At 46.4% G+C, this 27,097-nt stretch overlaps 1 protein-coding gene and 1 non-coding gene across 2 annotated transcripts; one reads left to right on the top strand and one right to left on the bottom strand.

Moving 5' to 3' along the window:
- The first annotated feature begins 336 nt into the window (after positions 1-336).
- On the top strand, positions 337-25,937 carry LOC135829991 (sulfoquinovosidase-like). Its single transcript, XM_065342383.1, has 15 exons — positions 337-560; positions 2,193-3,399; positions 8,206-8,370; positions 8,738-8,930; positions 9,969-10,111; positions 10,829-10,966; positions 11,106-11,291; positions 11,666-11,749; positions 15,600-15,761; positions 16,006-16,150; positions 16,526-16,595; positions 17,206-17,305; positions 22,025-22,114; positions 23,649-23,868; positions 25,043-25,937. Exons 2-15 carry the CDS (start codon positions 2,644-2,646, stop codon positions 25,165-25,167), a joined length of 2,577 nt encoding a protein of 858 aa, XP_065198455.1. The 5' UTR covers positions 337-560; positions 2,193-2,643; the 3' UTR covers positions 25,168-25,937.
- On the bottom strand, positions 15,106-15,177 carry Trnah-gug (transfer RNA histidin (anticodon GUG)). The gene has a single exon. It is a non-coding gene; the product is annotated as a tRNA-His (tRNA).
- Positions 25,938-27,097: the final 1,160 nt, after the last annotated feature.

Here is a 27,097-nt window from a genome sequence, read left to right as displayed (position 1 = left end):
TCCGACTTTGGGTGGCTATATCTCTGTGCTAAGTTATTCTTTTTGCTTCAAATTTTCTGTGGAGTCTTCCTAAACCTATCTGAATCAGATACAAAAAAGAAATACGCGTATTTCTCGTTTTGAAAAAATCGCCTGAAGTGCCTACTACAAGTAACAGACAGTTCAGTAGTAACACCATGTCCATGTCCATGTCCATGTCCATGGGCACGGCGGACGCTGACAACGACACTCGACAGCGTTCACACATGCGGCTACTTGTAGAGTCGTAGATCTACTGGCTCGAGTGCGATCGCGCGCCCTCGACTCAAGTCAAGCCAAAAGTCTGTACCCTCGTACTCGTGCAGCACTGTGACGTTCCCCCAGGATTTCTCTAAAAGGACAATCGAATCATACTACTTACTAGCAATTGTCAAACACAATGTTGAATGTCCATACTATTGTTAGGGACGAGGAGCTACAGTTGTGAGAGTATTCAAGCCTAACTGCAGTCATACTTCAGAGGTCTGCCCCGTTGCAAGACGAGACTGTTTCCAGGCTGCTGAGTGCTGACATCGCGTAGGGTGAGCGTGCAGGACTTGGTGCGCTGCTAGCAGTCACTATCACTCAGAGAATGTTTGGTACAATGCCATGCAGTTGTGCACAGTCAGTGCACACTGCAGCACAGTCCACTTAGTCTTTCACCTTCAATCAATTAAATTATTTGCCAGTTTAATACTACAAAAAATAGTCATTTAATATTGTAAAAATGTCTGATCTCCTGGAGCGTTTCAATGGGCAAGCATGCGTGCATATAGCGCCTTGCAGTCTGTGATTGCAGTTGTAAGACACACATGCAGCATTCAATCAAGCACATGTTTATCAGTAAAGAGTGTACAGAGTGTACAGTAGGCCGTGTCAATGAGTGCTCCCTTATATAGAAAAATACGTGACTGTGTGTGCGCACACAACTGAACACACACATGTTACATTTATGCCAGTCAGTCTCTGATCTCACCTGCATGTAGTAGTGCAATGAAGCACCCAATAGAGAGGTTCCGCACAACGTAAAGTTGAGCAACTTTACGTTAGTGGGCGGGAAAAACCCGTGAATTCGCGAGTTTGCACTCCACTTACGGAAAGTTGACTACGGAGAGTACGTACATAGGGCTCTGATAACGTAGCTGGTCCGTAAGTGGATTAGGGTACAAATTTATGACTCTCTCCCCAGGTCGATCTGGTCGTACACTGCCGCGTTCGGAGTTGCCAAGGGCAGCTACGTGATTTGAAAACTCCGTATGGCGGAACCCAGATGCGCATGCAGTTTACGTAAGACTTTCCGTAGATCGACTACGTTTTTTACTAACGTAATTACGTTATGCGGAACCTCTCTATTGCTTGTCCGTTTTTCCCCAAATATGTCATACTCGGTTATGCACTCAGTTATAAATCGCACCCAGTTAAAACTTATACGTCAGTCGCACTCGGTTGACAGTCGCACACCATTTGTATCCCCTTCTTTGCCCTTGAAGTTTAGGCTAAAAGGGTGCTACTTATGTTCGGGGAAATATGGTTTGCTGACGAGCAGGCATGGGGCATGTCAGGTAACAGCGAGTAGTCCATGTCTCTAGTTGAGAGAGAGAGAGAGAGAGAGAGAGAGCGGAGTCTGTTGCATTCCTTGCCTTGGCCACAACGTGCACATGTTTGAACTAATCATGTAAAGGGAAAAAAATGGTTATGTCCTCGGGACTCTATTCACACTCGGCATGCATTGTCTCTCAAGCACCAGGCACAGTAAGACACTCTGGTTTCCTTACATGATTAGTTAGACCAGAACTTAGCAGAAGCAAAAGAGAACGACACCAGGAGTGCGCATGCACACACACACAAACACACACACACACACACACACACACACACACACACACACAGATGTAGATCAAGCACACATCATAATATTATGACTCAGCATGCAGCACATGTATACAACAGTGGTGTTACCCAGGGGTGTAGCGAGCACATGTGTGGTGTGGTGATCATGTAGCACTGCCAACCTCATAGTATCCATGTACTTGATTGATGATTGATTGATTTTATTTGGATCCGTGAGACTAAACGAGCAGGAGTGCTCAATAACAGGGTAGCGGATGGTTGAGTTGTGCTATGTGACAATGTAGTGTGTGCGTGGGGTGGTACTTGATCATGTGTGTTTGCAGGCGGGCCTGGGCAATGAACGGATGTCTGGCTGAAGGGACAGTGTGTTTAACACATGGGTAGAGCCGTGTAGCGGAGCACAGTGGGCAGCTGCACGCCGAGCGGGGAATTCCCTACCTGTCACACCGCTACCAGTACCCGTCGCTGATTCGCTGCTGCAGGAAAGTGCTCACATACAACGGGGGACCTCAGGAAAGCCCAGCACTCTCGCAACAGGACTAGTTGAGCATCTGTGTTGACTGGTACGTTGACTGTGACTTCAAACAGCACAAACAAGTCCTTATTGGAGCAAGTCTTTGACAAACAAGTCCTTATTGGAGCAAGTCTTTGACAAACAAGTCCTTATTGGGGCAAGTCTTTGACAAACAAGTCCTTATAGGGACTGGTCTATTGTGAACAAGTCCTATTTGGAACAAGCCTGTTACAGGCACGTCTTTATTGCAACAGTAAAACATGCCAACGGCAATGCACCTTTCACGGTACGTAGTGTGCTTGTTCCTGGCGACCCTGCACGCCATACAGCCTGGCGCCAATGCCGGTTTGTATCGTAACGTCACACTGCCGGTCGGGCCGTTCATCGCCCGTCTGCTGCTGCCGATGGAGGAGGAGGAAGGCGATCGCGTCGCCACCGCCGACCAAACTGACAAACAAAACGTCAGTGCTAGTGCATCTGCATCATCATCATACACACCGCCGCAGTTAAGCATCTTCGACGTCGTCACCGGCCGTACGCTGTGGTCGTCGCCGGAGTACACCAGCTTCCTGACGGCCGCCAAGGGCGAGTTCTCGGCCAAGCAGAACTCCGGATACTTTGTCATCGATAACGACATTCGGGACACGTGTGAGGAGCTGAGCATCCTTTCGTGGACTAGCGGAGATTCGAGTACTGCCCGAATGCACGATGGCACTGCTCCAAAGGAGGGCGGTGAAACAGATCCCCACAATATGGAACAAAGCAGCAAGGACAGTGTAGACTCAAGCGACACCAATAGGCAAGACACCGTTGCAGAGAACATCCCCAGTGAGTCTGATTATACGGACGACAGGCAGGGCTCCAGCAGCACTCATCCAGCACACAGCGCAGAGCAGCTCGCATCCCGTGTGACACTGTACGGAACGCTGTGCACAATCCATCCGGTGGAGGTCACTCTCCAGGCGGTGCAAGTGGAAGAACATGATCAGCTGATAGTGTCGGCCACCATACTCGGGGTAAGTCCTATCACCGATGCAGTGGCTTTTAAGGGTGACTAGTTCATGGCATACTGTACAAGCAGAAATATTCGTCTGGAATTTAATTTTGTCTTTTTCGTCCAAGGAGCTTTTAGGACTAAATTACATGCCGGACTAACGTCGATTTGTCCAGCTCTTCTATACACTCTTATGATCCATGGACGAAATTTTCAACCGGACGAACTCCCATTCTATGGAGTTGGACGAAATTATTGACCGACGACATTTTCTGCCTCTACAGTACCCGGAAGCCAGGCAATGTAGGTATTGTCCTTTTAGGTATTGTTCTTTTAGGCTATGGTGCGCAAACCCACGTTAACGCCGAGACTATACGTGTACATCGTGTTGTGGGCTTGCCTCACCAGCACAGGCTTGCTTTGCAGTCCCTACTCTCCCTACTCTCCCTACTCTCCCTGCTGTTTTGCTATTGTATATTATGTTGTGTAGATTTTTGGTTAGAGGAAAGCAAATCAGCACACGAAGCACAGAGGCCATAATAATTTCGACCAGGCCTTTCGTACCATTGCTCTTCAAGTCGAATACAATGCTTGCTACCTTGTTAATCACCATTGTATTCGACTTGAAGAGTAATGGTACGAAAGGCCTAGTCGAAATCGTATGGCTTCTGTGCTTCGTGTGCTGATATTCTGTTGTCTTCTCCCCTTCTGACGAGTAGATTTGTACTTTCAAAAAAACCGAATAAAGTAATGTAGATACGGTCAAACTAGGATCGATGCTTGGAGTGGAGGAAGATATCAGTCGGAGAAAACGTCTAGCAACATGTGCCTTACATCAGCTGTGGGTGATATGGCTGAGAGGTAACCATGCCCGTGAACCCCTTCGGATCAGGTTATACAGCAGCTTTATTCTTCCAATACTTCTTTATAACTGCGGAACATGGAGCCTGACAGAGACTCAAGAAAAGAAACTTGACTCGTTCCACCGCCAGCAGTTACGAGCAGTCATAGGGGTCAAATATCCCCGTATAATACGCAATGAAGCACTGTACAAGCGCACTGGCTCCAAGCCACTCAGCAGAATCATCCAGTCTGCTAGGTGGAGAATGCTTGGCCACGTGCTTCAACTAGACACCTCATCTCCGGTCTAGCAGCCTATGTCAGCATACTTTCAGGCAGGAAGCTCAGGGTTCCGAGGCCGCCCGAGAACAACCCTCCCGCGAACTATCAACAACGACCTGAAAAATTCCAGATCCACAAACTCCCTCACATCACACGAGGATCTAGTTGCACTGAGGCAGCTTGCCCAGGATCGTCGAAAGTGGAAGGAACTAATGTGTGCTGTGTGTAGTGGCTGAAGTTATACAATTACACTAGATACTCTAACAATAATATCTAACAATAATTACACTAGATACTCTAGATACTAGGTACTATAGATACTAGATACTCTAACAATTTTATCACTAATAATTACCACATCAAATGCTGCAGAGACCTATCCAGAATCGGCCATACCAGCGCCCTGGCCTGGAGATCTGCAACTGCAATCGGTTTCTACTTTGCAATATTAACGGATTAGTCCCCTTTGTCGATTGATGGATCAATCGGTACCAACGCATTCGTAACTCCGATTAGTAACTTCGGCTCTGCTCTGTTTTGAACTGTATACGTATGTTTAACTCATTGGATTTCTTTGTATTCTGTATCTCGTTATCGTTATCTTTTCCTCTAGCCCTCTCGCTTAGGATGAGCTTTCTTTTTTATGGCAGCTTAAGCGAAGGCTATATACCTGCTTTATGCAGGTTGATGCCAACGCGAACAAGCAAAAGAATAATAATAAGATATGTATAGGTAGTAGAGATGTTCCACACTGCGTAGAGTTGACCAACTTTACTTACGTTTGGCGGGGAAAACCCGTGAATTTGCGAGTTTGCACTCTAATTTACGGACAGTTGTCTACGCATAGCACGTACGTAGGGCGCCAGTAGCGGAGGTGCTCAGCGAGTGGAGTGAGGCACAACTGTATGACTCTCTCCCCAGGTCATACGTGCTCGTATCCTGAGTTGCCGTGTGCAGCTACGTGGGTCGAAACTCTGTATCACGGATCCGCATGCAGTGCACTTTCCGCAGATTGACTACCGTTTTTACTATTGTAATTGCACAGCGTGGGATCTTTTTTAATGCAGATATATGTAGATATTGCTGATAATCCAGGCAATGCAGGCACAGTACAGGCGCGTGTCCCGTATGGGTTCCTGGGTGCCCGGAACCCCCCTTTTTCCGCTCAAAATGCAGGATTTTGCTTCATTTTTTGAATATTTTCCCAGGGGAGGACCCCCCGAAGCCCCCCCCCCCCCTTGAAGGGCACCGCCGCATGCGCCTGCAGTGAAACTCATATCCGGACAAGTTCGGATTGGGCACTGGCCATAACAAGGAATTGCCCGCAATGCACGACATGCATACAATGACGTATGTACAGTAAAACCTGGTTTAAATTAAGCGACCAACACCCCACGGTGCACGCAAAAACGGTCGTTAAAGCCAGGACTGGTGGTCTTTAGAACCAGGCCCCACAGTGTCTGTGTAGAACTGTCGGTGCATGGACAAACGGTCGTTACGAGCAGGTGGTCGCTAAACCCAGAGGTCGCCTACACCAAGTGTTACTGTATGTCATACTGATTGCATGCAAGTCAACATCCTTTATGACAATCAATAGTTTTGCGGAGCCGTTAAAAAGGCGTAAGACGCGGCAAGTGCCAAATTGGAGGAATTGAGATTTTGAGCTCAGTGTAATCAGCAGGTCCAGGGACACCTTCCTGCGAAATTTCGCATTAAAATCTGACTATAACCACCTCAAAAATGGTACTGTACCCGCATATAAAGAGAATCCTTTCTTGGCCATTTCTCGAAAAGTGATGAAATGGATATGTCGCGTTTTGCGTCTGTTAAAAGTTTGTAGCACTACCATCGTCTGGTGACTGGAACGTGCTTGTCAGCTGCAGATATTGTTACCATGGACCCCTTTTGCCCCCATCAGATTCACACGATACTCGCTGTAGATGCTGCCTCCATGGAAGTTGCTCTGTTCCCATCAAGCTCGCACCAACACCAGCAGTTCGCCACCACGGAAGTTTTTTTCAGACTCACACCCACACCAGCTGAAGGTTTTGCCACAAGGGAAGGTTTTGTTCCTCCCATCAGGTTCACGCTGATACCCGCACAGCTTTTTTTGTATTTGGGAAGTTTCACTCAGTGTGTATTTGGGAAGTTTCACTCAGTGTATGCTGCAAACGGTGGTGAACTAGAGTAATCCCAGCTAAGTTGGCACTTTCACGCTAGCACCATGCCTGCCCGCTATGCATTCTCGCTCATGTCAAACCAGCCTGCCCTGCAAGGCTGGTTTGACATGAGTGCCTACTGCTGCTGGTGGTCAAAACCCGTTCTGCTCTCATCCAGTATGTTGCGAAATTCGATACGCTTATTATTTGCACCCGTTGTTGTCTCTGGTCTCGCTGTCTTGTCCTGTCCGGTGTCAAATATGGTCTGCTGTCTGTACGGGTGTGGTGCGTGGTGTGCAGTATATGGGTGTGATGCGTATGACGTGGTATATGTGGGGTATGCCTTGTCAGAGTGTGCGGATCTGCTTCCGCCTGTGTGAGTGCGTTTGTCGACTAGTTGTTGCGCATGCGTGGACTATGTGGAGCATGCGCTGTGCGAGTCAGGTTCGGGTGCGAGGGAGTGGTGTGATTCATCCACGGTGTTGTTGTCTTGGTTCTGGTCACATGTATCGTACGTACTGGTCGCTCATTGGTCGTTTCGATGTGTTCGCCCTTTCTCTGTTTATAACTGTTGGTCGTTTATCATTTCCTTGTCTTTCTCCCCCGTTCTCTCTGCCACCGGTTTACATTATTGTATCTGTGAGAAGTATCATCGAGAAGCCGAATGAGTACTAGAACTGTTGTGTGGCGTGCGGAGAAGGGCGTGGGGGGAAATACCCCAACAAGTAGACTTCAGCTTGTGGTGTCTTCCTCGTCAGTGTTCTACTAGCCAGAGCAAGCCGGTTGGAGCATAATCCTCGTCTAGTGATGCTTCTCGTTGCCTGACGTACGGGAACGAGACATAGTTTCTATTGTAATGTGGCTACCGAAGTCCAGACCGCAATAAACGTGTTTGTAGTGTGCATGTGCATGTATCTCCGAGTTACAGAAGATTCTAAGATATGGACATCCTCAGAACGAAGATGTAAAGATGTGTGAATAAGAGAGATTCTTCTGGAAGGTGAAACGGCAACACTAGAAAACTCTATGGGCCAAGTCTGTACGAGTCTCCAGTCAAAGTACTGAATACTCGAGGTCGAATGGCTTGAGTAACATAGTACCGTATTTCCGTGCATATACCGGTAAGCCCATGGGCCTATATCCAGATATAAGCCCAGCTCCGTTTATAAGCCCATGGGCTAATAAACAGACACAAATGCAACTCACGTGTCAAGTAGAATTTTTCACAAAATGGACTCTTCCTACCATGGTACAGCAGGTCAGTGCAGTTTACCAGTAGAGAATGGTAGACTCACCATGAGCACGGACTTGTACTTTTTCGTGAACCTTCAAAATTCGAATATTGGCCCATGGGCTAAAAAACGAACATGTTTTACTGGATATTATATCCCCAAACTGAACTACGGTATGCACTATGGTGCTCGGAAAGAGCTTTGGATTCCAGAATTTGCTGGTACAGAGTAATGTGTAAATAGCTGGTTGGTGTGTGTGTGTGTGAACTCCTGGAATAGTTTTTTCTGAATTTCACTCTTTGGCTTGTTTGGCAGATAGGGAATCCCTACACACACTTGATGCTGACCTATGCTAAGGGCGAGAATGAGCAGTTCTACGGTTTCGGTCACCAGTACACACAGTTTGATCTGGGAGGGCAGAAGTTCCCCGTCTTCTCGTCGGAGCAGGGTATTGGACGTGGACGGCAGCCACTCACCAAGGTAAAAACATAGGTGTGTATGTACGTGTGTGTGTGCGTGTGTGTGTGTACGTGTGTGTACATGTGTGTACGTGTGTGTACGTGTGTGTACGTGTGTGTACGTGTGTGTGTGTGTGTGTGTTGGCATAGTGGGATGGTCTAAGACCATGACTGAGAAACAGAGTGTACAAAGTTCAAATAATGCTCCGAAGCTTCTCCGTTTGGGCCCAGGAGAATAACCTGTATTTATAGATGTGAGCTGTCATGATTACTGGGGCATAGATGCCCGTTGGCCCAGTAGCTTGTGATTTAGAATAAATAATCAGCAACAGCAGACCACTCTCATGTTTCCATAGCAACTTGCTTGTTGTTGTGTTGCCATGGTGCAGGTTTTGAACTCCCTGGATCCCGGATCGGGTGGCCATTGGTACACGTCGTACACGCACGTGCCGTTCTACACGACCAGCGCGCTGCGAGCGCTGCTTCTCGAGTCCACAGAGTATGTGGAGTTCAACCTGAAGGGCAGCGACCAAGCTGTTATCGGTCTGGTGAGCCGCAACCTCACCTTCAGACTGTTTGGAGGTAATTCAGGGCTTGCTATTCCACATTGAATACTGATTGCTGTTGAACAAGTAAATCTCAGTAGCTCATTGATTTCTGCAATTTCCATACGAGAGGATATACAGTTGTAGTAGCTGGCCCCGGAGGCAATCGCTCGCGAAACACTCACTCAGTTAATTAGCCAATTGTAAGATAGGAAAGATACGCCTACACACACTCGGAAGGCAAAGAAAGTTTGAAAGCAAAACCTGTCTGAGATCAGGCATCCGATCTGATTACATGACCACCTGTCCCAGAGGACAACTCAGTGCAACCAGGAGGGGCCAAATGATGTTACTTCCAGTCAAATGACCTTGGCAAAGGAGTCTACTTGTAGCACAGTGACCGCATGTTGAAGGTCCTTTGAGCGGTCGCCTTAGACAGGTTTCACTGTACCACGAATTGTGTTGCTGTATCTGTGTGTGTGTGTGTGTGTGTGTGTGTGTGTGTGTGTGTGTGTGTGGGTGTGGGTGTGGGTGTGGGTGTGTGTATTGTTGTACCTACAACCTTTGTTGGTTTCAGGGTTCATATACTTTCTATTTGAGGTATACATACCTGTTAACCATGGACTGCTTCTGGCTAGATAAACTCTTGTGTAATCAATGGTGCTAGTGAAGCTTTTATCAGATCCACTCTTATTTAGCCACCCACACTAGTACCAAGTATTACCTTCACTGGGGGCAGGGGTACCTGCAGTTGGATCCTGGGACGGATACCCTGATGCCGTCAATCCTTTTTCTGCACCTTGTTCTCACCCACTTACTGAGGTGTGGTGAGCCCATAAGTGGGATCATTTCAAGTCCACCCTAGTTTGGGGATTTCAGGGGGTGTCGGCCGTTGGTTGGTTCAATGGCCAATTGAGTCATCTCTCTCTCCCCTCTCCCGGGGAGACCCACGTGACCAGTTTTGGCAGTGAGCAAGTACAAGTACAAGTGTGTGTGTGTGCATGCGTGTGTGCATGTGTGTGTCCATGCATGTGTCTGTGTATATGTGTGTGTATTATTTCTCCACCCATCTTAGGCTGCAATAGCATACCTGAGCTGCTCACATCCTACACAGCGTACACTGGACGCATGGCGGAACGCACAGGCACCGGCACGACTCAAGCAGCCGTCCTCGGTCTGGAGGGAGGAACTCGATCGGTGTTTGACAGAGTGTACAACGTGAGTTCCCAGTCACCGTGGCATACATTTTAGGAGCTCAAGTTGAAGGTTGATGGTAGAAAGACGTGCCTGTATTTGAGGCGTCCGGATAAGAGACGTTTGAGTGTAAAATGTCATGCATCATGTTCAAAGAAGGTTTAGAGAACTGCTGGAAAAGTGCTCAATTCTACGTAGAGAGCAAACCTTTTCACATAAGAAAGAAAGAGGTGCGAAATTAGTACTGTAGGTCAACAAATATTCGACGTATATTTATTCTCGGCTATTTTCGGCCTGGTCATGATTGGCCGAAAAAAATTTCGGCCGAAATTTTGTTTTGCAAGGTTCAATGTGACAGTGTATACAGGCGGCAGCAGTACGGGCCGAAAATTTGATGTGGCCGAAATGGGTTTTAGCCCTGGGAGGCCGAAATTTGAATGGGGCGAAAATTTGTACACTTACAGTATGATATAGCTCAAAACTTTGATGCCCATTCTTCCAGCCTTTCGTACTCTGTGTTCCCAGACACTTGTAATGAAACTAGTCCCAGGATGTATTTGATGCTCTTGTAGAACCCCGACATCCATTTCAGTGGCAATATCCTACATCTCGCTTGGAGTCTGTAGCTTGTTGTTCTGTGTTTCCAGGCGCTCATCGGTCTTTCAGTGTACTTGCAGAGCGTGAAAATCACATAACAAATGTCTGCGTTTGTGTCTGGCGGTGTTGTCTATTGTTCTGTAGCTCTTCCAGGACTCGGACGCCCTGTGGCCACGCATCGACTGTCCAATCAGTGCCCTCTGGTTGCAGGACTGGACTGGCGAGCGTAACTTCACCGAAGCCGGAGAATTGCAGCGTGTGGGCCTCTGGTGGGTGTGGGAGGTAAGCGGCCTGGCGCTGTCCTCTTTACAGCATATTTCTCCTCGCATGGAGCATTTATTTGTGAGGTCTGTATCTACACAATGTTTGCATGACTCACGATTTTGGTTGCCTTGTGTTCTTCTGCAAACTCTGGTCACAGGTAGACACAGTGCACTATCCTAACTTTTCTCAGTTTGTCAAAGACATGAAGAGTGTGGGCATCGACGTTCTGATCTATTTCAATCCGATGATAACGAATATCACCGAGCGTGGCACGCCTTATGTACACAACTACTACGAGGAGGGACTGGAAAAGGGTTACTTTGTGAGGGACCGAGAGGACAAGGTAAGAGAGAGAGAGAGACAGAGACAGACAGAGAGTGTGTGTGTGTGTGTGAGAGAGAGAGAGAGAGAGAGAGAGAGAGAGAGAGAGAGAGAGAGAGAGAGAAAGAGAGAGAAATAATTACGCGCCGGATATTTGTTGATTTGCAGTAACTCCAGTCTATGGAGTCTACGATGGCAGAACTTCACAACACGTGGCACGTCGTCCCTACATCCCCTTTGTTTTGTCCTTTTCCTCGTTTCTTTTTGTTCTCCACCTGTTTTCCCATAGGGCTGTGTTAATACAGTAAAAAATCTCTCTTCAGTGGTCGCTTTGCACTGTTCTCCGGTATAGCCATTTAATCATGTCACGTGGATACTCTTGCTGTGGTTTCCTAGGTATGGCTTGGTTACAACAAAGCGGCACTTGTGGACTTGACGAATCCAGACGCTGCCAGCTGGATGGGTAATATCATCGCGACTGTAAGTTCTCAAAATGTATGTGTATGTGTGTATGTGTGTGTGTGTGTGTGTGTGTGTGTGTGTGTGTGTGTGTGTGTGTGTGTCACGTACTGAAAGAGTGCCCACAGCAAAGTTTGTTGTTTGGGTCAATACGAATCATTGTATATTTCTTTACAAGTATTTTTTTAATTCCCGTAGCTATGCAGAAGATGTTACTTCAGTAACGTCTGGCGCTAGCCAGGGTCAACACAGCTTTAATTTGGTATTTGTTTGTTTGTGTGTTTGTTTGTTTGTGTCACGCCTGGTGCTATCCCGTATCTGACGGCAAAAAATCATAGGGATGTTATAAATTTTTCAATTCTCCTATTTTTTCAGGCATATCCTGGGATTCGAACCCGCACTATCGCCCTACATGCATTCCCCCATACACTTCGCATTCATACTCATTCTTCCAATTTGCTTCACGTTATGATCTTGCGTTTGAAAGCCCTATTTGAATATTGCGGCCAGCTGTATGTGGCCAGCTGTGTTTGATGGTACAGTACGGGAGACGGTGTCGTATTTCCCTCGATCGTACCTCTCCCGTACCTATCCCTACCGTACCGTGCCATCAAAGACGGCTGGCCACAATGCATATTCAAATAGGGCTTTCAAATGCAAGATCATAATGTGAAGCAACTTGGAAGAATTAGTATGTATGCGAAGTGTATCGGGGGATGCATGCAGGGCGCGATAGTGCGGGTTCGAATCCCAGGTTATGTCTTAAAAAAAAGGAATTTTTTAAAGACCGGGGGATGCATGCAGGGCGCGATAGTGCGGGTTCGAATACCAGGTTATGTCTTTAAAAAAAGAATTTTTAAAGAATTTATAACATCCCCATGCGTTTTTTTGTCTAGGTCATCAAGGCAAAAAAGCATAGCGTAGGGCCCTGAGCTTCCAAGCTCTCTCGTCTCCGGGCAGTTAGCTGTTTGACCTTTTTTGGTAAATCATCATCTCCTGGCTTGTCAAGAGACTGTCAACTACTGTAAATCTAACTTAGAGAAATAACACTAAGAACAACAGCAGTGAAATTTACAAGACTTAGTGTGAATTTTAACAATGAAAGCGAAAGCAATAACGAATGCGTGTGCTAACAATAAACTTGCAAATGAAAAAATGAAAAAAAACAATAGAAAGAAAGAAGGACAAAGTGATAACACATAACAGCAGCACATTTCACCTAGAACATTAACGGCCAAGCTTGGCCGCACCAAACACGACACGTTACTTGAACAATTTCGACCCAATTATAACTTGTTACTATCTTTCTGTACACACACACACATTAGGCTTATACAGACGCTGATAGTTGGCTTCCAAAACTTTTAACTGTAGTCCATAACCATGACGACCACGGCACAATATACACGTAACATGTCGTGTTTGGTGCGGCCAAGCTTGGCCGTTAATGTTCTAGATGAAATGTACTGCTGTTATGTGTTATCGCTTTGTCCTTCTTTCTTTCTTTCTTTCTTTCTTTCTTTCTTTCTTTTGTTTGTTCATTTTTTCATTTGCAAGTTTATTGTTAGCACACGCATTCGTTATTGCTCTCGCTTTCATTGTTAAAATTCACACTTGTAAATTTCACTGCTGTTGTTCTTAGAGTTATCTCTCTAACTACTGTAAAAGCAGAAATTTTCGGTGGTGTATTATTATCGGTATTCTCCAAAATCGGCGGTTCGGTGGAGGGAAACTTTCGGTAAAACCCGTTTCCAGGCCAGGTACATGTAGTACTAAATGTATACAGTACCGGCAGTACTGAAATTTTCGGTGCGTTTTATTTTCGGTAAAAATTGTCGGCACCGAAGTTACCGAAAATAAAACATCTCCGAAAATTTCTGCTTTTAAAGTAACGGGTTGAGATGAAGGGTGAGAGCCAACCGTGGCAGACCGGAATATCCAATGAAAGATAGGAATATCCTGTCGAGCGGTGCACTGTCGGACCAACCACATTGCGCCGCTGAGATAGCACTGGGAAATGCGTGTCTGTTTCACTTCTGGCAGAGCAATTCTCAGCGGAGATTACCATGGTGATGCTGTGAAACAGTCATGACAGCCAGTAAGAGATGACACACCATGTAGCAGAAATGAATGGGACGCATGCATACATTTCCCGCCGCTCGGTTTTACGGGGCAAGTGCACTACAACAGTACACACTGTGATACCAGCTCTGCATAAAAGGTCATGAACTTTGTACGGTCATACTCATAAACGTACTGGAATGGGTTGTACCTGCCAAAAATGGGGCAACTTGCCCCACAAAAAGTTGACGGCCATCTTCGATGCATACCTCCCATTCCGGATATAGCCCGAACAAAAATGTAGCATGGGCTCTCTCTCTTTCTCTCCCTCCACGAGTTGCATGCTGCTTGCATAGAGTTTGTATGCAGGCGTGTAGCTCATGTATAGACAGCATAGTCCGGTGACCACACCAGCACATGGCTGTCAGACGTACTACATACTGTAAAGCGTGAAATTTTCGCGGCGTTTTTAGTTCGCGTTTTCAGAATCCGGACAGGTTTGCGAGGTTTTAATTTTGCGATTGCAGAATGGCATTCTTGCTAAACCTGTGGCATTCTTGCTAAACCTTTCATGGATCTCCTTTTCGCGCTGTCTAAATTTTGCGATTTCCACGCGGTCGCGAATTTCGCAGAAATTAGACCATCGCAATAATTTCACAGTTTACAGTACTGTAACTCAACTAATTTTCACTGGCGATTTAATCTCGCTGATTTCGCTGCTTGGTACCAACCGGCCAAAGTTGCAGGCTAAAGTTTATCATAGAGGCAAATGATGCGTAATCGAGTCATGACTGCATGTGAGAGCAACAGATACTGATCGATTTCTTTTTTGAAATCGATCGATTAAATGACGACCAAAAGTCTCATTTCGAGTTCGGCCAAAATTTTGTTGATTTACGGTAGTCTAAATAGGCAAAATGGCACGTATGACTATGAGGTTGCCGATGGCACAGTCACTAGTCACTGGCAGTAACCACACCACAGGTGTACGGTCTAATACATGGTCACCATGCCCACATGTTCTAAAAGTGCCTTGTTGCTTTGGAAACACGCTAGCTGCATGCGTCCACCGCATGCGCCACGAACCGAAACCGCGCTTTCCGTTTTATTTTGAACGCGGTGTACGGTGTGTGTAACTTGTGGTTCGCCCGGCTTGAACGTTGCCATGGATAAATCCGGAAAATGCGAAAAATATTTCAAAAAGTCCTACGGAGGACCCAACGTAGAAAAGAGCTTCCGAAATTTCTCAGACGATGCGAAACAGGTGTCTCAGAAGTTGAAGAAAAAGAAACAAAACAATCTTGAGCAAAAAAGTGTGCTGTGACCAGGATTCGAACCTGGGTTACTACGGCCACAACGTAGGGTCCTAACCACTAGACGATCACAGCTTGCTATGCGGGACGGCACAGAAGGACCACTGGTTCTTGCTACCTTCAACATGACACGAGTGAAACATTGATGGAATGTTTTAATTAACACTCCGCAGCAGTAGACAAATAGTCTACGAACAAGAATGGCTAAGGCTAATGGCTGCTGTGGTGGCGGTGCTGTTGCTGCTGCTGCTGCTGCTGTTGCTTCTGCTACCGCTTCCGCCACTGTTGCTGTTGCTGCTGTTTTGTTGTTGTTGTTTTCTTTATTTGAATTCGCTAAAACCAAAACGGACAGAACTGTCCAGTGACAAGGGAGCGAATGATGAGCGTCATAATCCTATGCATCTGCTGTCGCTGCTGCTGCTGCAACTGCTGCTGCGGTCGCTATTGTTGCTGCTGCTGCTGCTGTCCCTATCATTCTTGTGCTGAATTTCCCTCAGGGTCTTCTGAGCACTGGGGCGGTGGGACACATGAACGACTTTGGCGAGGCCCTGCCACTGGACGGCCATCTTTTCCATGGTGATGGCCACACCCTGCACAACCGGTACCCGACTATGTGGGCCGAACTCAACAAGCAAGTGACGGACCAGTGCGAGAAGGAAGTAAGGCCAAGCTCACAAGATGTAGTTACAGTGATGGACAGCTACTCTTTTTTAAACCCTGTACCGTTTTAGGTATTTGTACAGCAAAAACCGTTCGTTATTGTTCATGCCATAACTTTTTTTATTTTTCACTTTTATTATGCACAAGATTCTGAAAGTAAAAACCCTCGGGAATGTGATTGTCGGATCTCACTTTGCCGCCACTGTTTTTTTCAACCCATTGTGTGTTTTGTGCTGTGTTTAGACTGGCAAGAGGTATACCTACTTCATGCGTAGTGCAGGTGTGTTCACATCAGCGTACACCACACATTACTGGATGGGTGATCAACTGGTGTCGTGGGACGTCTACGATGGAATGAAGTCCGCCATTGTAGGCATGCTGAGTGCGGGTGAGGGTCAGTGTGGTGTTCACGTCTGTGTGTGTGTGTGTGTGTGTGTGTGTATATATATATATATATGTGTGTGTGCACGTGTGTGTGTGTGTGCACGTGTGTGTGCACGTATGTGTATGCGTGCATGCGTGTGTGTGTGTGTGTGTGTGTATGTGTGTGTGTGTGTGTGTGTGTGTGTGTGTGTGTGTGTGTGTGTGCGTGTGTGTATGTGTATATACGTGTGTATGCATGCGTGCACTTGCGTGTATGCGTATTAGTGCATGTGTATGGATGCCTGGATGCATCAATGTGTGTGTACGTGTGTATGTGTGTATGTGTGTACGTGTGTACGTGTGAATGTGTGTATGCACATTTTGCCCTGTACATGAACAGGCATGTCTGGACACACACTGGTGCACACGGACATCGGTGGATATGCGGACGTTGACATTGCTGGCGTGAAGTGAGTACGTAGATAGGGTACCGGTATGATAATCTCTTTGTCCAGTCCTCTCTCACATTCCGTCGCTTCATTTACGCTCTGTATACTGTAAGTGTACAAATTTTCGCCCCATTCAAATTTCGGCCTCCCAGGGCTAAAACCCATTTTGGCCGCATCAAATTTTTGGCCTGCACTGCTGCCGCCTGTATACACTGTCACACTGAACCTTGTAAAACAAAATTTCGGCCACAACAAATTTCGGGCCAAACATGACCAGGCCGAAAATGGCCGAAAATAGATATGCGCCGAATATCTACGACAGTAGCCTGCTTATGGGCTAGTACTGATAAACTGATGTCAGGATAGAAGAAGTCACGATTGCGTAGCGGAAAGACCATTCATTGAGTGTGCATGCAGACTGAGTCATCTTTCCATTCGAATAAAGCACTTTTGAACACCTTGTGGTTGCTAGGTAACATATTTGATTATCACTCAACGTGAACTAGCTTTCCAGCGCTCCAGGCAAAGCAGATGCGGACCTAGTAGGCTACCACATTTTGTTGTTTGTCGATTCTCTTCAATAATTCACCTTATGAGTGCATGAATGATTGGACGTGAATGTTCCCTGCAGGTTTTTGCGTACAAAAGAGCTGCTGATGCGCTGGACCGAGTTAGCCGTGTTCTCCGCCATGTTTCGTTCTCACCTTGGAACCTTACCCAACACCTGGCAGGTTGGATGCTGATACCAGTGCTGTCTTTTTTATTTTTTTATTATTTTTTATACGAAAGTCCACTATATTCCCGAATATGTGCGAGAAGTGGTGGCGGGGCCAGGCTGCTCTGCCGACCTCAAAGGTCTCGGCGTCTACGCAGACGAAGCGCGCCATAATTAGCCCTTTCCCAAAGATGCTCGCCACTTTTTTCGCAACTTTCTGTTGTTTTGGAAGAAATCGCAACTTTCGCAACTTTCTTCATTTTCACAAACTATTTTCGCAATTTTTCCACAACTGTGTGCAGAGGAGCGCCCTGGAGGAGACCATTGAAGTGTCCATGGTGCTCCTATCCGCTTCAACAAGAAGCGCTGAAACATTGCGGGGTCCGGATAACTGAGGTATGAGTTTACGAGTATAAGCGGCACTGGAGTAGAAGCCGCACTGGAATATAGGCCACACACTCAGATCATGTTTTGTCACGGAATAATACAGACATCCACCCTGTATATAACCATTCATTCGGCCATCATAATATTAGCCACACCGACTTTGGGTGAATCTCCAGTGTTCAAAGTGCGGCTCATACTCTGGAAAATACGGTTATCGGCACACATAACCTCCTCAGTATTAAATAACTGTGACATGAGTTGGTTGATAAATATGGTGGTAAAGACACACCTGGCAATATGGCGGTAAACACACGCCTGCCCACACACGCTCTCTAGGCTGCAAAGTTCTGGCACAGAGCTCTCCTTCTCACCACCACCACCATCAGTTCGCGCCTGGCGCCTGGTCGATGCATGGTTGGCGGTATCCGGCATAGCAGGCTGGTACATCAAGTAGTGCATGGCACATAGCAGATGACACAGCAACGACATAGCTCGATTGCGACGTACGTTTCGTCCCCGCTGGACTCATCAGGCAATCTTCTTCTTGGATGTCTTCACACGGAGCTTGACTCGGGTTCCGGTGGGACAAATCACCGGAACCAGAGCTGGATTCAACAGAAAGACCAACAACCATGGCGGCAACAACAACACCAGCTTCACATCCAACAACAACACCAGGTTCACATCCAACAACAACAACAACAACTAATCCACAAAACAAAGCAGCAAATGACAGACCACGGAGATCTACAGCAGATTACAACCGGACCTATGAATTCACGGTAAAAATACAAAGGAAACAATCGGAAAGGACGACGACTGACGTGAAGGCAACGGCATTCAGGGTTGGCGTGGGTGGTGAAGGTGAGACGCAGGACGATGCAAGTGAGGAGGAGAGTCAAACCGCGGTGGATGACGGAGCAGGTTCTGATTCGGACAGTGAGGGAGAAGGTGAGCTGAGTGGGGGTGAGAGGGAGTGTGAGGGTGTGCGCGTGAGTCGAGATTGTGTGCGTCCGTCTCGTAATAACAAGTCTTCAGTATACAATCATTTGGTTTCTAGTACTGACTGTTGTCGTACTTATTCTGATTCCTGTTTTTCTGTTTTGTGCCGTGCTCGTCATGGTTATCTGTTGCAGTTACAAGTTTTGGAAGCTGTTTGTCAGCGCATTCATAAGCCGAATTTGTGTGTCCAGAAAGATAGTGTTATTACCCTAAAATTGTTCAAATAATGTTCTGTTGTGTAGTGTGGCAACGTTGTTGCCACTTGTGCCTAAATGTGTTTTGTCACCTTCTTGTTTATGATTGTTATTATTATCATTCGTTCTCACTTTTTTGTTTTTTGTTGCTGATACACACTTGTCACGCTTAGTTCTTACTTGTATACCCTTGTTTTCTGCACACTTTTGTGAGAAATCGCACCTCGATATTCTAGTGCTGTCATTGTATCGTGTCACCCTACCTTGATTGCTATATTATTTCCTTTGTTCTCATTTTGTTCTTTAGTACAACGGTGATTCCTGAAGAGTGTTGTACGAAAACTTGTTCGAATCATATTTTTTTTCCATTGCCCTTTTTCTTCTTACATGTATTTTTCCTTACCCTTTAGGTTGTTTCTTGCATCGTCTCCATCGCTTACATTGTTAATAAAGTAGTCCACATGTCGCTTCAGCTCGTCCTACTTATTGCCATATTAAAATTATTGTCTCCTCGTCGAATTTCTAGAATAGAGTCTTTTTGTTTTAGAATGTCTTCTTGCATGGTGTGCACTCTGATTGCACGACAGTGCGACAGCTCAGTATAAAGTACCCAACGGATAAAGTAGTCTATGGAGATTTGGCCATGTCCAATTCTGTTTGGTCGTTTAGAGACATTGACTCTTTAACAGAAGTCACACGGTTTGGGCAAGCGGGCATGTCTCCCATTTTTCCAGAACTTTGTGTTAGTAGAAATTTGTCCACTGTACCACATGTATGTGAGCAGGATCAAGTTGCCATCAATGTTAGCCAGAATTTTGTCTTACCCATGTGTTGTGTTTAGTGACTTTAGTGTTGTCCCTGCCCTTTTGGCACGTGTGTGCCCCTTTTGGCACGTGCAGGTTGCGCATGCGTGCATGCTTATCGTGCGCATCCTGATTGTTTTGTGTGCCTTCTTCTTGAGACTCTCTTTGGAGCATGAACGATAATCTGTTCTCTGAGTGTGGCGTCCGTGTGATATGAGATATCGAGAGTAATCGGAAGGGCTATCGTGCGAGGGATTAAAACCCCCCGACGACAATTGGCGCCCAGCTAGTGGCATCGTTTCCCACGACCCTGAGATCGTTTTCGCCGTGGCTTCAAATCTTGTCTTCTCCACGCGTCCTCGCCATGGCTCCGCTTTGCTCCATCTGCTCAACCCTGTCCTCGGAGCTCCTACTCAGGTGAGCATGCTTTGTCTGCCCTGCGTAATGTTTGGTACCTTGTACGTAGTTCTCCTGGTACTAGTCTTCGATTTGGGATTTTCAAAATAATTGTTTCGCTTCGTGGCATTGAAGTCCCGGGTTGTTCTCTTGTGTACGAGTACATTGTTCGAGCCTCGCTCCTGTTAGTACATGATTGTGGCCCACGTTGTGTGTGCGGTGTTTTGAAGCAGTGTACATTGTCGCCCTCCGGCCTCTGGCTGTTCGAGTGGTCGTGTGCACTGTGTTTCACACCTTCTGACTTGAAAGTTTGTTGTCCGTGCTGTCGTGCATGCTCATCGTGTTGCTTGGTACGTCATCATGGTAGTCAGCATGGGTAGCTTTGCTCGTGTTTGCTTACTCGCCCTGTGTTGTGCACTGGTGCACGTCGTTTCGGTGTCGTCGGACTGCTCCGATCCTGTGTCGTCCGATTTGTTTCAGTTTGGTAGATGTCCCCATCGATTTACTCGATGTGGTGGCACTCCGTCGTTTCCAGTTTCAAGTACAAGTGCTTTCTTTTTCGTTTTACTAGTATTCATGTTTTGTGTCGAGCGTTTTAGTGCTCCGCCTGGTTGTCCCGCTCATGTGGAATGGCTGACGCCCAGTGGTGTAACATGCTTCTGAGATTCTCGTTGACGGTCCGGGTGGCAATATTTCTGTGAGCGTGTTGTTTGGTATTTGTGTTTTTGGCACGTGGGTCTCTTCATTTCACCTAGGGGGGCGTCCGATCATGGTGAGCCACGGTCTGCCTGGTGGGCTGGTGGGATCCAGCGCTTATTTGTATCGGTTCGCCTTGCGGGTGTTCGGTTTCCGTGTTTTGCTGGCTGGCCTTTGTGCGTCCCAGTAGGGTTCAGGACGGTGTTTTTTTGTGTTTCGTGAGCGGTTGTGTTTCACGCGTGATATTCAGGTTCAATCCCTGTGGGTTTTTTTCAGGTTAGAGACCTGTGGGTTTTTTCAGGTTAGAGGCCTGTGGTTATTCAGGGTAGCGCCCTGTGGTTTTTCTATGTTAATTTTTGTTTGCGTATTGGTGACCGATTTGTTTGTGTGCTATCTGGTGTCCTCATGGATAGACTGCCCCTGTATCCGTAGGCGTGTTCAACGTTGCTGTTCTGCCATTCCTTCTTGTGGTTTTTCTTGTCTGAATTTTGGCTCCTAGTATTGCTGAGATGTTTGCGTCAGTCCTTGTTTCTTTCTTTCTGTGTGTGTATCTGTGAGTTTTCGTAGCCCCATCGGCTGCGTGATGGTTTTCCGGACAACTCCTGTGCTGTCAGATGACTGGTCACCCGGTTCAGCTGCCGCGGTCTTCGCCGTACCGTCGGTTTGCCTTGGCTTCGCACCAGGGCGAGGTGGTTGTTTTCCGGGGGCCCACGCCTGAAAGATGGCGGTTCCCTCTATGGGTGGGCCCAGTCTGTTTTCTTTCCACCCCTTTGCTTTGGCTTTTCCCCCGTTGTCCGGAGTTACTAATGTATCCTACTGTTTGGCCCTGCGTATCTGCATGTGTATGTTGTTCACATTTGATTTCTTCTTCTCCTGTCTGTCTTCTCGTTTTTTTTTTCTCTCCCATCCTCAGGAGAGGATGCATTTTTTTTCGTGTGGAAATATGTTGTCCCTGCCCTTTTGGCACGTGTGTGCCCCTTTTGGCACGTGCAGGTTGCGCATGCGTGCATGCTTATCGTGCGCATCCTGATTGTTTTGTGTGCCTTCTTCTTGAGACTCTCTTTGGAGCATGAACGATAATCTGTTCTCTGAGTGTGGCGTCCGTGTGATATGAGATATCGAGAGTAATCGGAAGGGCTATCGTGCGAGGGATTAAAACCCCCCGACGACATTAGCTTTCTGTTCAGTGTACTACTGTATGCTGAACAACATCACTCTCTGCCCTCTCTCTTTCTTGCACTGTGGTGTGTGCGGCAGGTTGACAGCGATGCTGACACGATAGAGCAGTTTCTGCGCATGGCCATGCTCTTCAAGGGATTGCAAGCCTATAGGGACATTCTATACGGGGTACGTTTGCACAATTATTGGTTAGCAGTACTAGTATAGACCATTGCAGTGTGGAGTGGTTTCACATCTTTGTCATGTGACTAAATTTGTGCAGAAAGTGATCATGTCATGATGTGGACAGTAGGCCAAGCCCGATTTTGCCAGTGAAGCTTCGATAATTTGCCCCAAAATTTTGCTGGCTCATCGTCGATATTTTGCTTTCACTTTGCCAGACCACTGGATATTTTGCTCACTTTTTGCTCCAATGCGAGGCCAAATTTGTGTAACGTGTGGGGAAACAGACCGAAAATGGGTCACTTGTGGGCAAACATGAGCACCAGTCAGTCACGTGTTGGCAAAATGTGCGAAAATGAGTCGCGTGCACCTTATAAGTGTAAATATCTCCCAATTTCCAGCAAAAAAAAACATGCCGATATTTTGCACCGTTTTGCCAGCAAATTCTTTTGTCAAAACTCTTCAATATTTTGATAGCAGAATTGCTAGCAAAATCGGGCTTTGTGTAGTGGACAGCGGAACCAACATGGCCGACGTCATGTGACCTCTTGGTGCAAGACTTACAACTGGAGTTGGAGCCCACATGGCTGTCCCGTATGATCATGTGATATAAGTAAAATGTGTACCTTTTTTTGCGCATAGGATCTTTTGGATGCTGTCTGAAACTTACTTCTGTTCGAAACGATCCGAAAATCGCGAAAAGATGGGGGCATTTATTGGGCATCTGGAGACAGATGCTGGTTCACAATTTGAAAACCGTTTCACTGCACTGCTTTATGGGTGATACGATGTTGTTGTGTGTTCTGCCGTCTGTGTGTATGTTAACCCTTTAAGAGCCGCCCCATACTTGAATGCGTCGTAAATGACGCATTCAAATGCAAAATTTCAAAAGATCGTAACTCAGTCCAATCTCGCTCAAATCCAGTGATCGAAATATCCAGGGCGAAGAGAAAACTCTCACCTGTCGGGAGAAACAATCCGCGAAGCGCTGCGAGCAACGGTTCCTGAGATAAATCACTCGTAAGTTGAGCCGCGATCGCGGCAATTTCAAAAGCGCGCAGTGCGACTTTAGTATTGAGAATTTTGAGACTTTTCGTCACGCTGGTTTACTCGAATTTGCACGGGTTTCACTGTTGATATTGTCAAGAGTACACAGCGAAAAAATTGGAACTCCACGATCGAGTAAAATGAAATATCTGGAGCGGGACGCAATTGGACGCATTTGGGGCATTTTTCGTACTGTCGCTGCGATCTAGCGCTGGATAGACGGTGTGCTGGCTATCATGATCGACCTCATTCTCTTCCTCTCGCGGAGACCTTTCCAGGAAGCCCTAGATTGTGAGAATTGAGTGAGTAGAACTGAAGCTATGATCCAAGGAACACGAAAAAATGCAGAAATTTCAAATTTTCCTGTGGCTCTTAAAGGGTTAAACACAAAGGCACACAATGAAAACCTTGGGCAATTTCCGCTCTGCCTGAATCAGGTATTGAGCAATTTCGCAGAACCTAAGCATACTGCTTCTGTTTGTGTATGTTATAGGAAGCCAACACGTATGGCTGGCCGATGGTGCGCCACATGGTGTTTGAGCACTGGAACAACACGGCCCTGTGTGACCTGGGCATTCGCTATGAACAGTTCATGTTCGGCTCCGAGATCCTAGTGGCTCCCGTCACGGATCCGGGTGTAAGTACGGTCTCGGTTTGGTTGCCGGTGGCGACGAAATGGGCGGTCCGGGCCAACAACAGCACTCTGGTCACTGGTGAGTGTGAGGATCAGATGTAAGATGTGTGTGTGTGTGTGTGTGTGTGTGTGTGTGTGTGTGTGTGTGTGTGTGTGTGTGTGTGTGTGTGTGTGTGTGTGTGTGTGTGTGTAACTGCAGTTGAATCCCGGGACGGATACCCTGATGCCGTCAATCCTTTTTCTGCACCTTGTCCTCACCCACTTACTGAGGTGTGGTGAGCCCATAAGTGGGGTCATTTTCAAGTCCACCCAGAGTTTTGGGGATTTCAGGGGGTGTCGGTCGTTGGGCGGTTCAATAACCAATTGAGTCATCTTTCCAAGATTCCTTTTGAGTCTCTCTCCCCTCTCCCGGGGGGACTCACGTGACCAGTTTTGGTAGTGAGCAACAAGTACAAGTAAGTACAAGTAAGTACAAGTGTGTGTGTGTGTGTGTGTGTGTGTGTGTGTGTGTGTGTGTGTGTGTGTGTGTGTGTGTGTGGGTGTGTGTGTGTGTGTGAGATTAGGGATTCACTGGCCAGAAAAAGTCACTTCAAATAGCTATATGGTGTAGACCAGGCTGAATAGTGACGGTCAATTCTTCAGCCTTGCAAGCTGTTGAATGGTGCAATCCCAGCACAAGTTGCTATGGCTTCTGCCGTAGCATTGCTATCATCGCCTCCGGCGATGGGCGTCAAAGGTCAAAGGTCAAAGGTGTGTGTGAGTGTGTGTGTGTGTGTGTGTGTGTGTGCGTGGGTGCATGTGTGTGCACGTATGCATGCATGGGTGTGTGTGTGTGTGTGTGTGTGTGTGTTTGCACGTGCATGTGTGTGCAGCATAATATTATTATGTTTTGTACTTCAAAAGTATGTGCCTGTACATTAGTAGGAGTGGATTGGCTGGGCTCATGGGATAATCCCAATTCTGTGCATAATAACATTGACATCGTTTGTGTCACCAACACCCCACATGACCACCCTTGTATGGCTGAGTGCATTACTGATCTTGTATGGCAGTATGGGGTGTTGAACAGGATATTGCTGATCTACGGCGGTGTAGGGTGTTGAACAGTGATTTACTCATCCCAGCATACTCACATGCATTACTCGCACATTCCTTGGTTGGTAATGTGCAATGAGCTTATCGTCATTGGGTCTTCTCCCTTCCCATAGCAAAGCAAGTATTCTCTTTTCTTCTGCATTGCTTCTGTATGACAGGCAATGACACGTATGTGAACTTCTCTGCACCCATGGGCCACCCTTTGTTTCTGCTTCGCTACCCGCCACCAAAGGAAACATGGGTCGACAACCTAATGGCTGCCCTGAAGCTCATCTGGATGTGAAATTGACAAATAGAACTCTAAGCAAATCTAAATTTTATTGGAAATGAAACATTCGGGATTTCCTATCGTTTGAACTAATATTCTTTTTAAATGTGCACTTGTTTTGAACTCAAATTATTTTACAATGGGCACTGGCTGTGACAAAACTTCTGAACAGATGCAAGCTCACTTTCTATCAAATTTTAGTAGGTTCTGATGCTCATAAAAAAACCCTTTGTTAGGTTCATTTGCTCCAACCTACAGAGCAACTGATATTTGTCTGCATTGAAGATCTAGCACATCGTCGTGCAGATACATGCACTTCAAATTAGGACGTATTCTACGATTTCTCACTCGATATATGCCGCTGTTTTGGCCTGGGCACTTTCCTCGCTTCCTTTGCTTGGACAGCGGATCTATGAATGCTACATGACAATAGGATCGGATTGAGTTTCCTCAGCATTAGTTAAGGGCATAGGTATTAGGACGGCCAAGCTCCCCACACTCCTGAATAGCTATTTATTTCTATTAAATCTAATTATTATTATCTGCAGCTTCAGAAGAACCGGATGAATGATATCTGACTCTTTGTGAAGAAATTGTATTTTTAGGTTCCCCGACACAGAGCACTACGCATCATTTGTTGTAGTTGGGTTGTGTGTAATTATAGCTCTATTTGAATGAATATTGAGCACTCTAACGAGCCGGAGCACTCTTGTATTTTTAGGTTCCTGTCATTGTTTCTAGACCTGTATGAACGAATTTGTTTCCAGAAACTTGCTTGCCTTCAACTTTGCCTTCTTTGAGTATCCATCAGGACCGGCGGTGAAAGCAGTTTTTTGATTGGTCCGGCCCTACCCTAGCCTTTCATACAGTTTGTGTATGATATGTATGGTAGTCACATGACTTTCATACAGTTTGTGTATGATATGGAGGGTAGTCACATGACTTTCATACAGTTTGTGTATGATATGGAGCAGGGAGTCGTAAAATACCATATTTTACGACTCACTGATATGTAGCGGGGTATACACATGACTTTCATACAGTTTGTGTATGATATGTAGCGGGGTATACACATGACTTTCATACAGTTTGTGTATGATATGGAGGGTATACACATGACTTTCATACAGTTTGTGTATGATATGGAGGGTATACACATGACTTTCATACAGTTTGAGTATGATATGGAGGGTAGTCACATGACTTTCATACAGTTTGTGTATGATATGGAGGGTATACACATGACTCATACAGTTTGTGTATGATATGGAGGGTAGTCATGTGACTTTCATACAGTTTGTGTATGATATGGAGGGTAGTCACATGACTTTCATACAGTTTGTGTATGATATGGAGGGTATACACATGACTTTCATACAGTTTGTGTATGATATGGAGGGTATACACATGACTCATACAGTTTGTGTATGATATGGAGGGTAGTCACGTGACTTTCATACAGTTTGTGTATGATATGGAGGGTAGTCACATGACTTTCATACAGTTTGTGTATGATATGGAGGGTATACACATGACCTCCTCAGCTAGCAGTAAACACAGGTTGGTGACCAACAAGTTGGTCCGACAATGGCCTGACCAACCGGACCAGTTCCAGTGGGCCTGGCCTGTCCATTGGTTAAAGGGCCATTAATTTTGTAACCACGGTAACGGCACCTATCACATCAATGACTAGAGCTAGGGAACAAAGCAAGGACAAGCTTAGGGTTTCTCAGCCTGATTTCGTAGGACGCTGAACCCAGGCTTTGGGAATGGGACCCCATATACCATTGTAGTAAGGAGGAGCTTGGGATTTCCATTTTGTGTCTGAGGCTGATTTTTTGCACAATGAACCCAGGCTTTGGGAATGTGACCCCATAATATTTACCGTACTTGTGCACAGAGATTGCAGTGCCTGGCGATCACAGCGTGCGGGTTGTTGGCATTT

This window comes from Sycon ciliatum, chromosome 13 (assembly GCF_964019385.1).
Source record: "Sycon ciliatum chromosome 13, ocSycCili1.1, whole genome shotgun sequence".
NCBI classification, from domain to species: Eukaryota; Metazoa; Porifera; class Calcarea; order Leucosolenida; family Sycettidae; genus Sycon; species Sycon ciliatum.
Note: the sequence above shows the minus strand (reverse complement) of the source record. Positions and strands in the feature narration are given on the sequence as shown.

Coding starts and splice junctions, on each gene's coding strand:
- LOC135829991 (XM_065342383.1), top strand. CDS start 2,644: ATGCCAACGGCAATGCACCTTTCACGGTACGTAGTGTGCTTGTTCCTG. Junction 16,596..17,205: donor GTTGACATTGCTGGCGTGAA/GTGAGTACGTAG, acceptor TGTTCCCTGCAG/GTTTTTGCGTACAAAAGAGC. Junction 23,869..25,042: donor CAACAGCACTCTGGTCACTG/GTGAGTGTGAGG, acceptor TCTGTATGACAG/GCAATGACACGTATGTGAAC.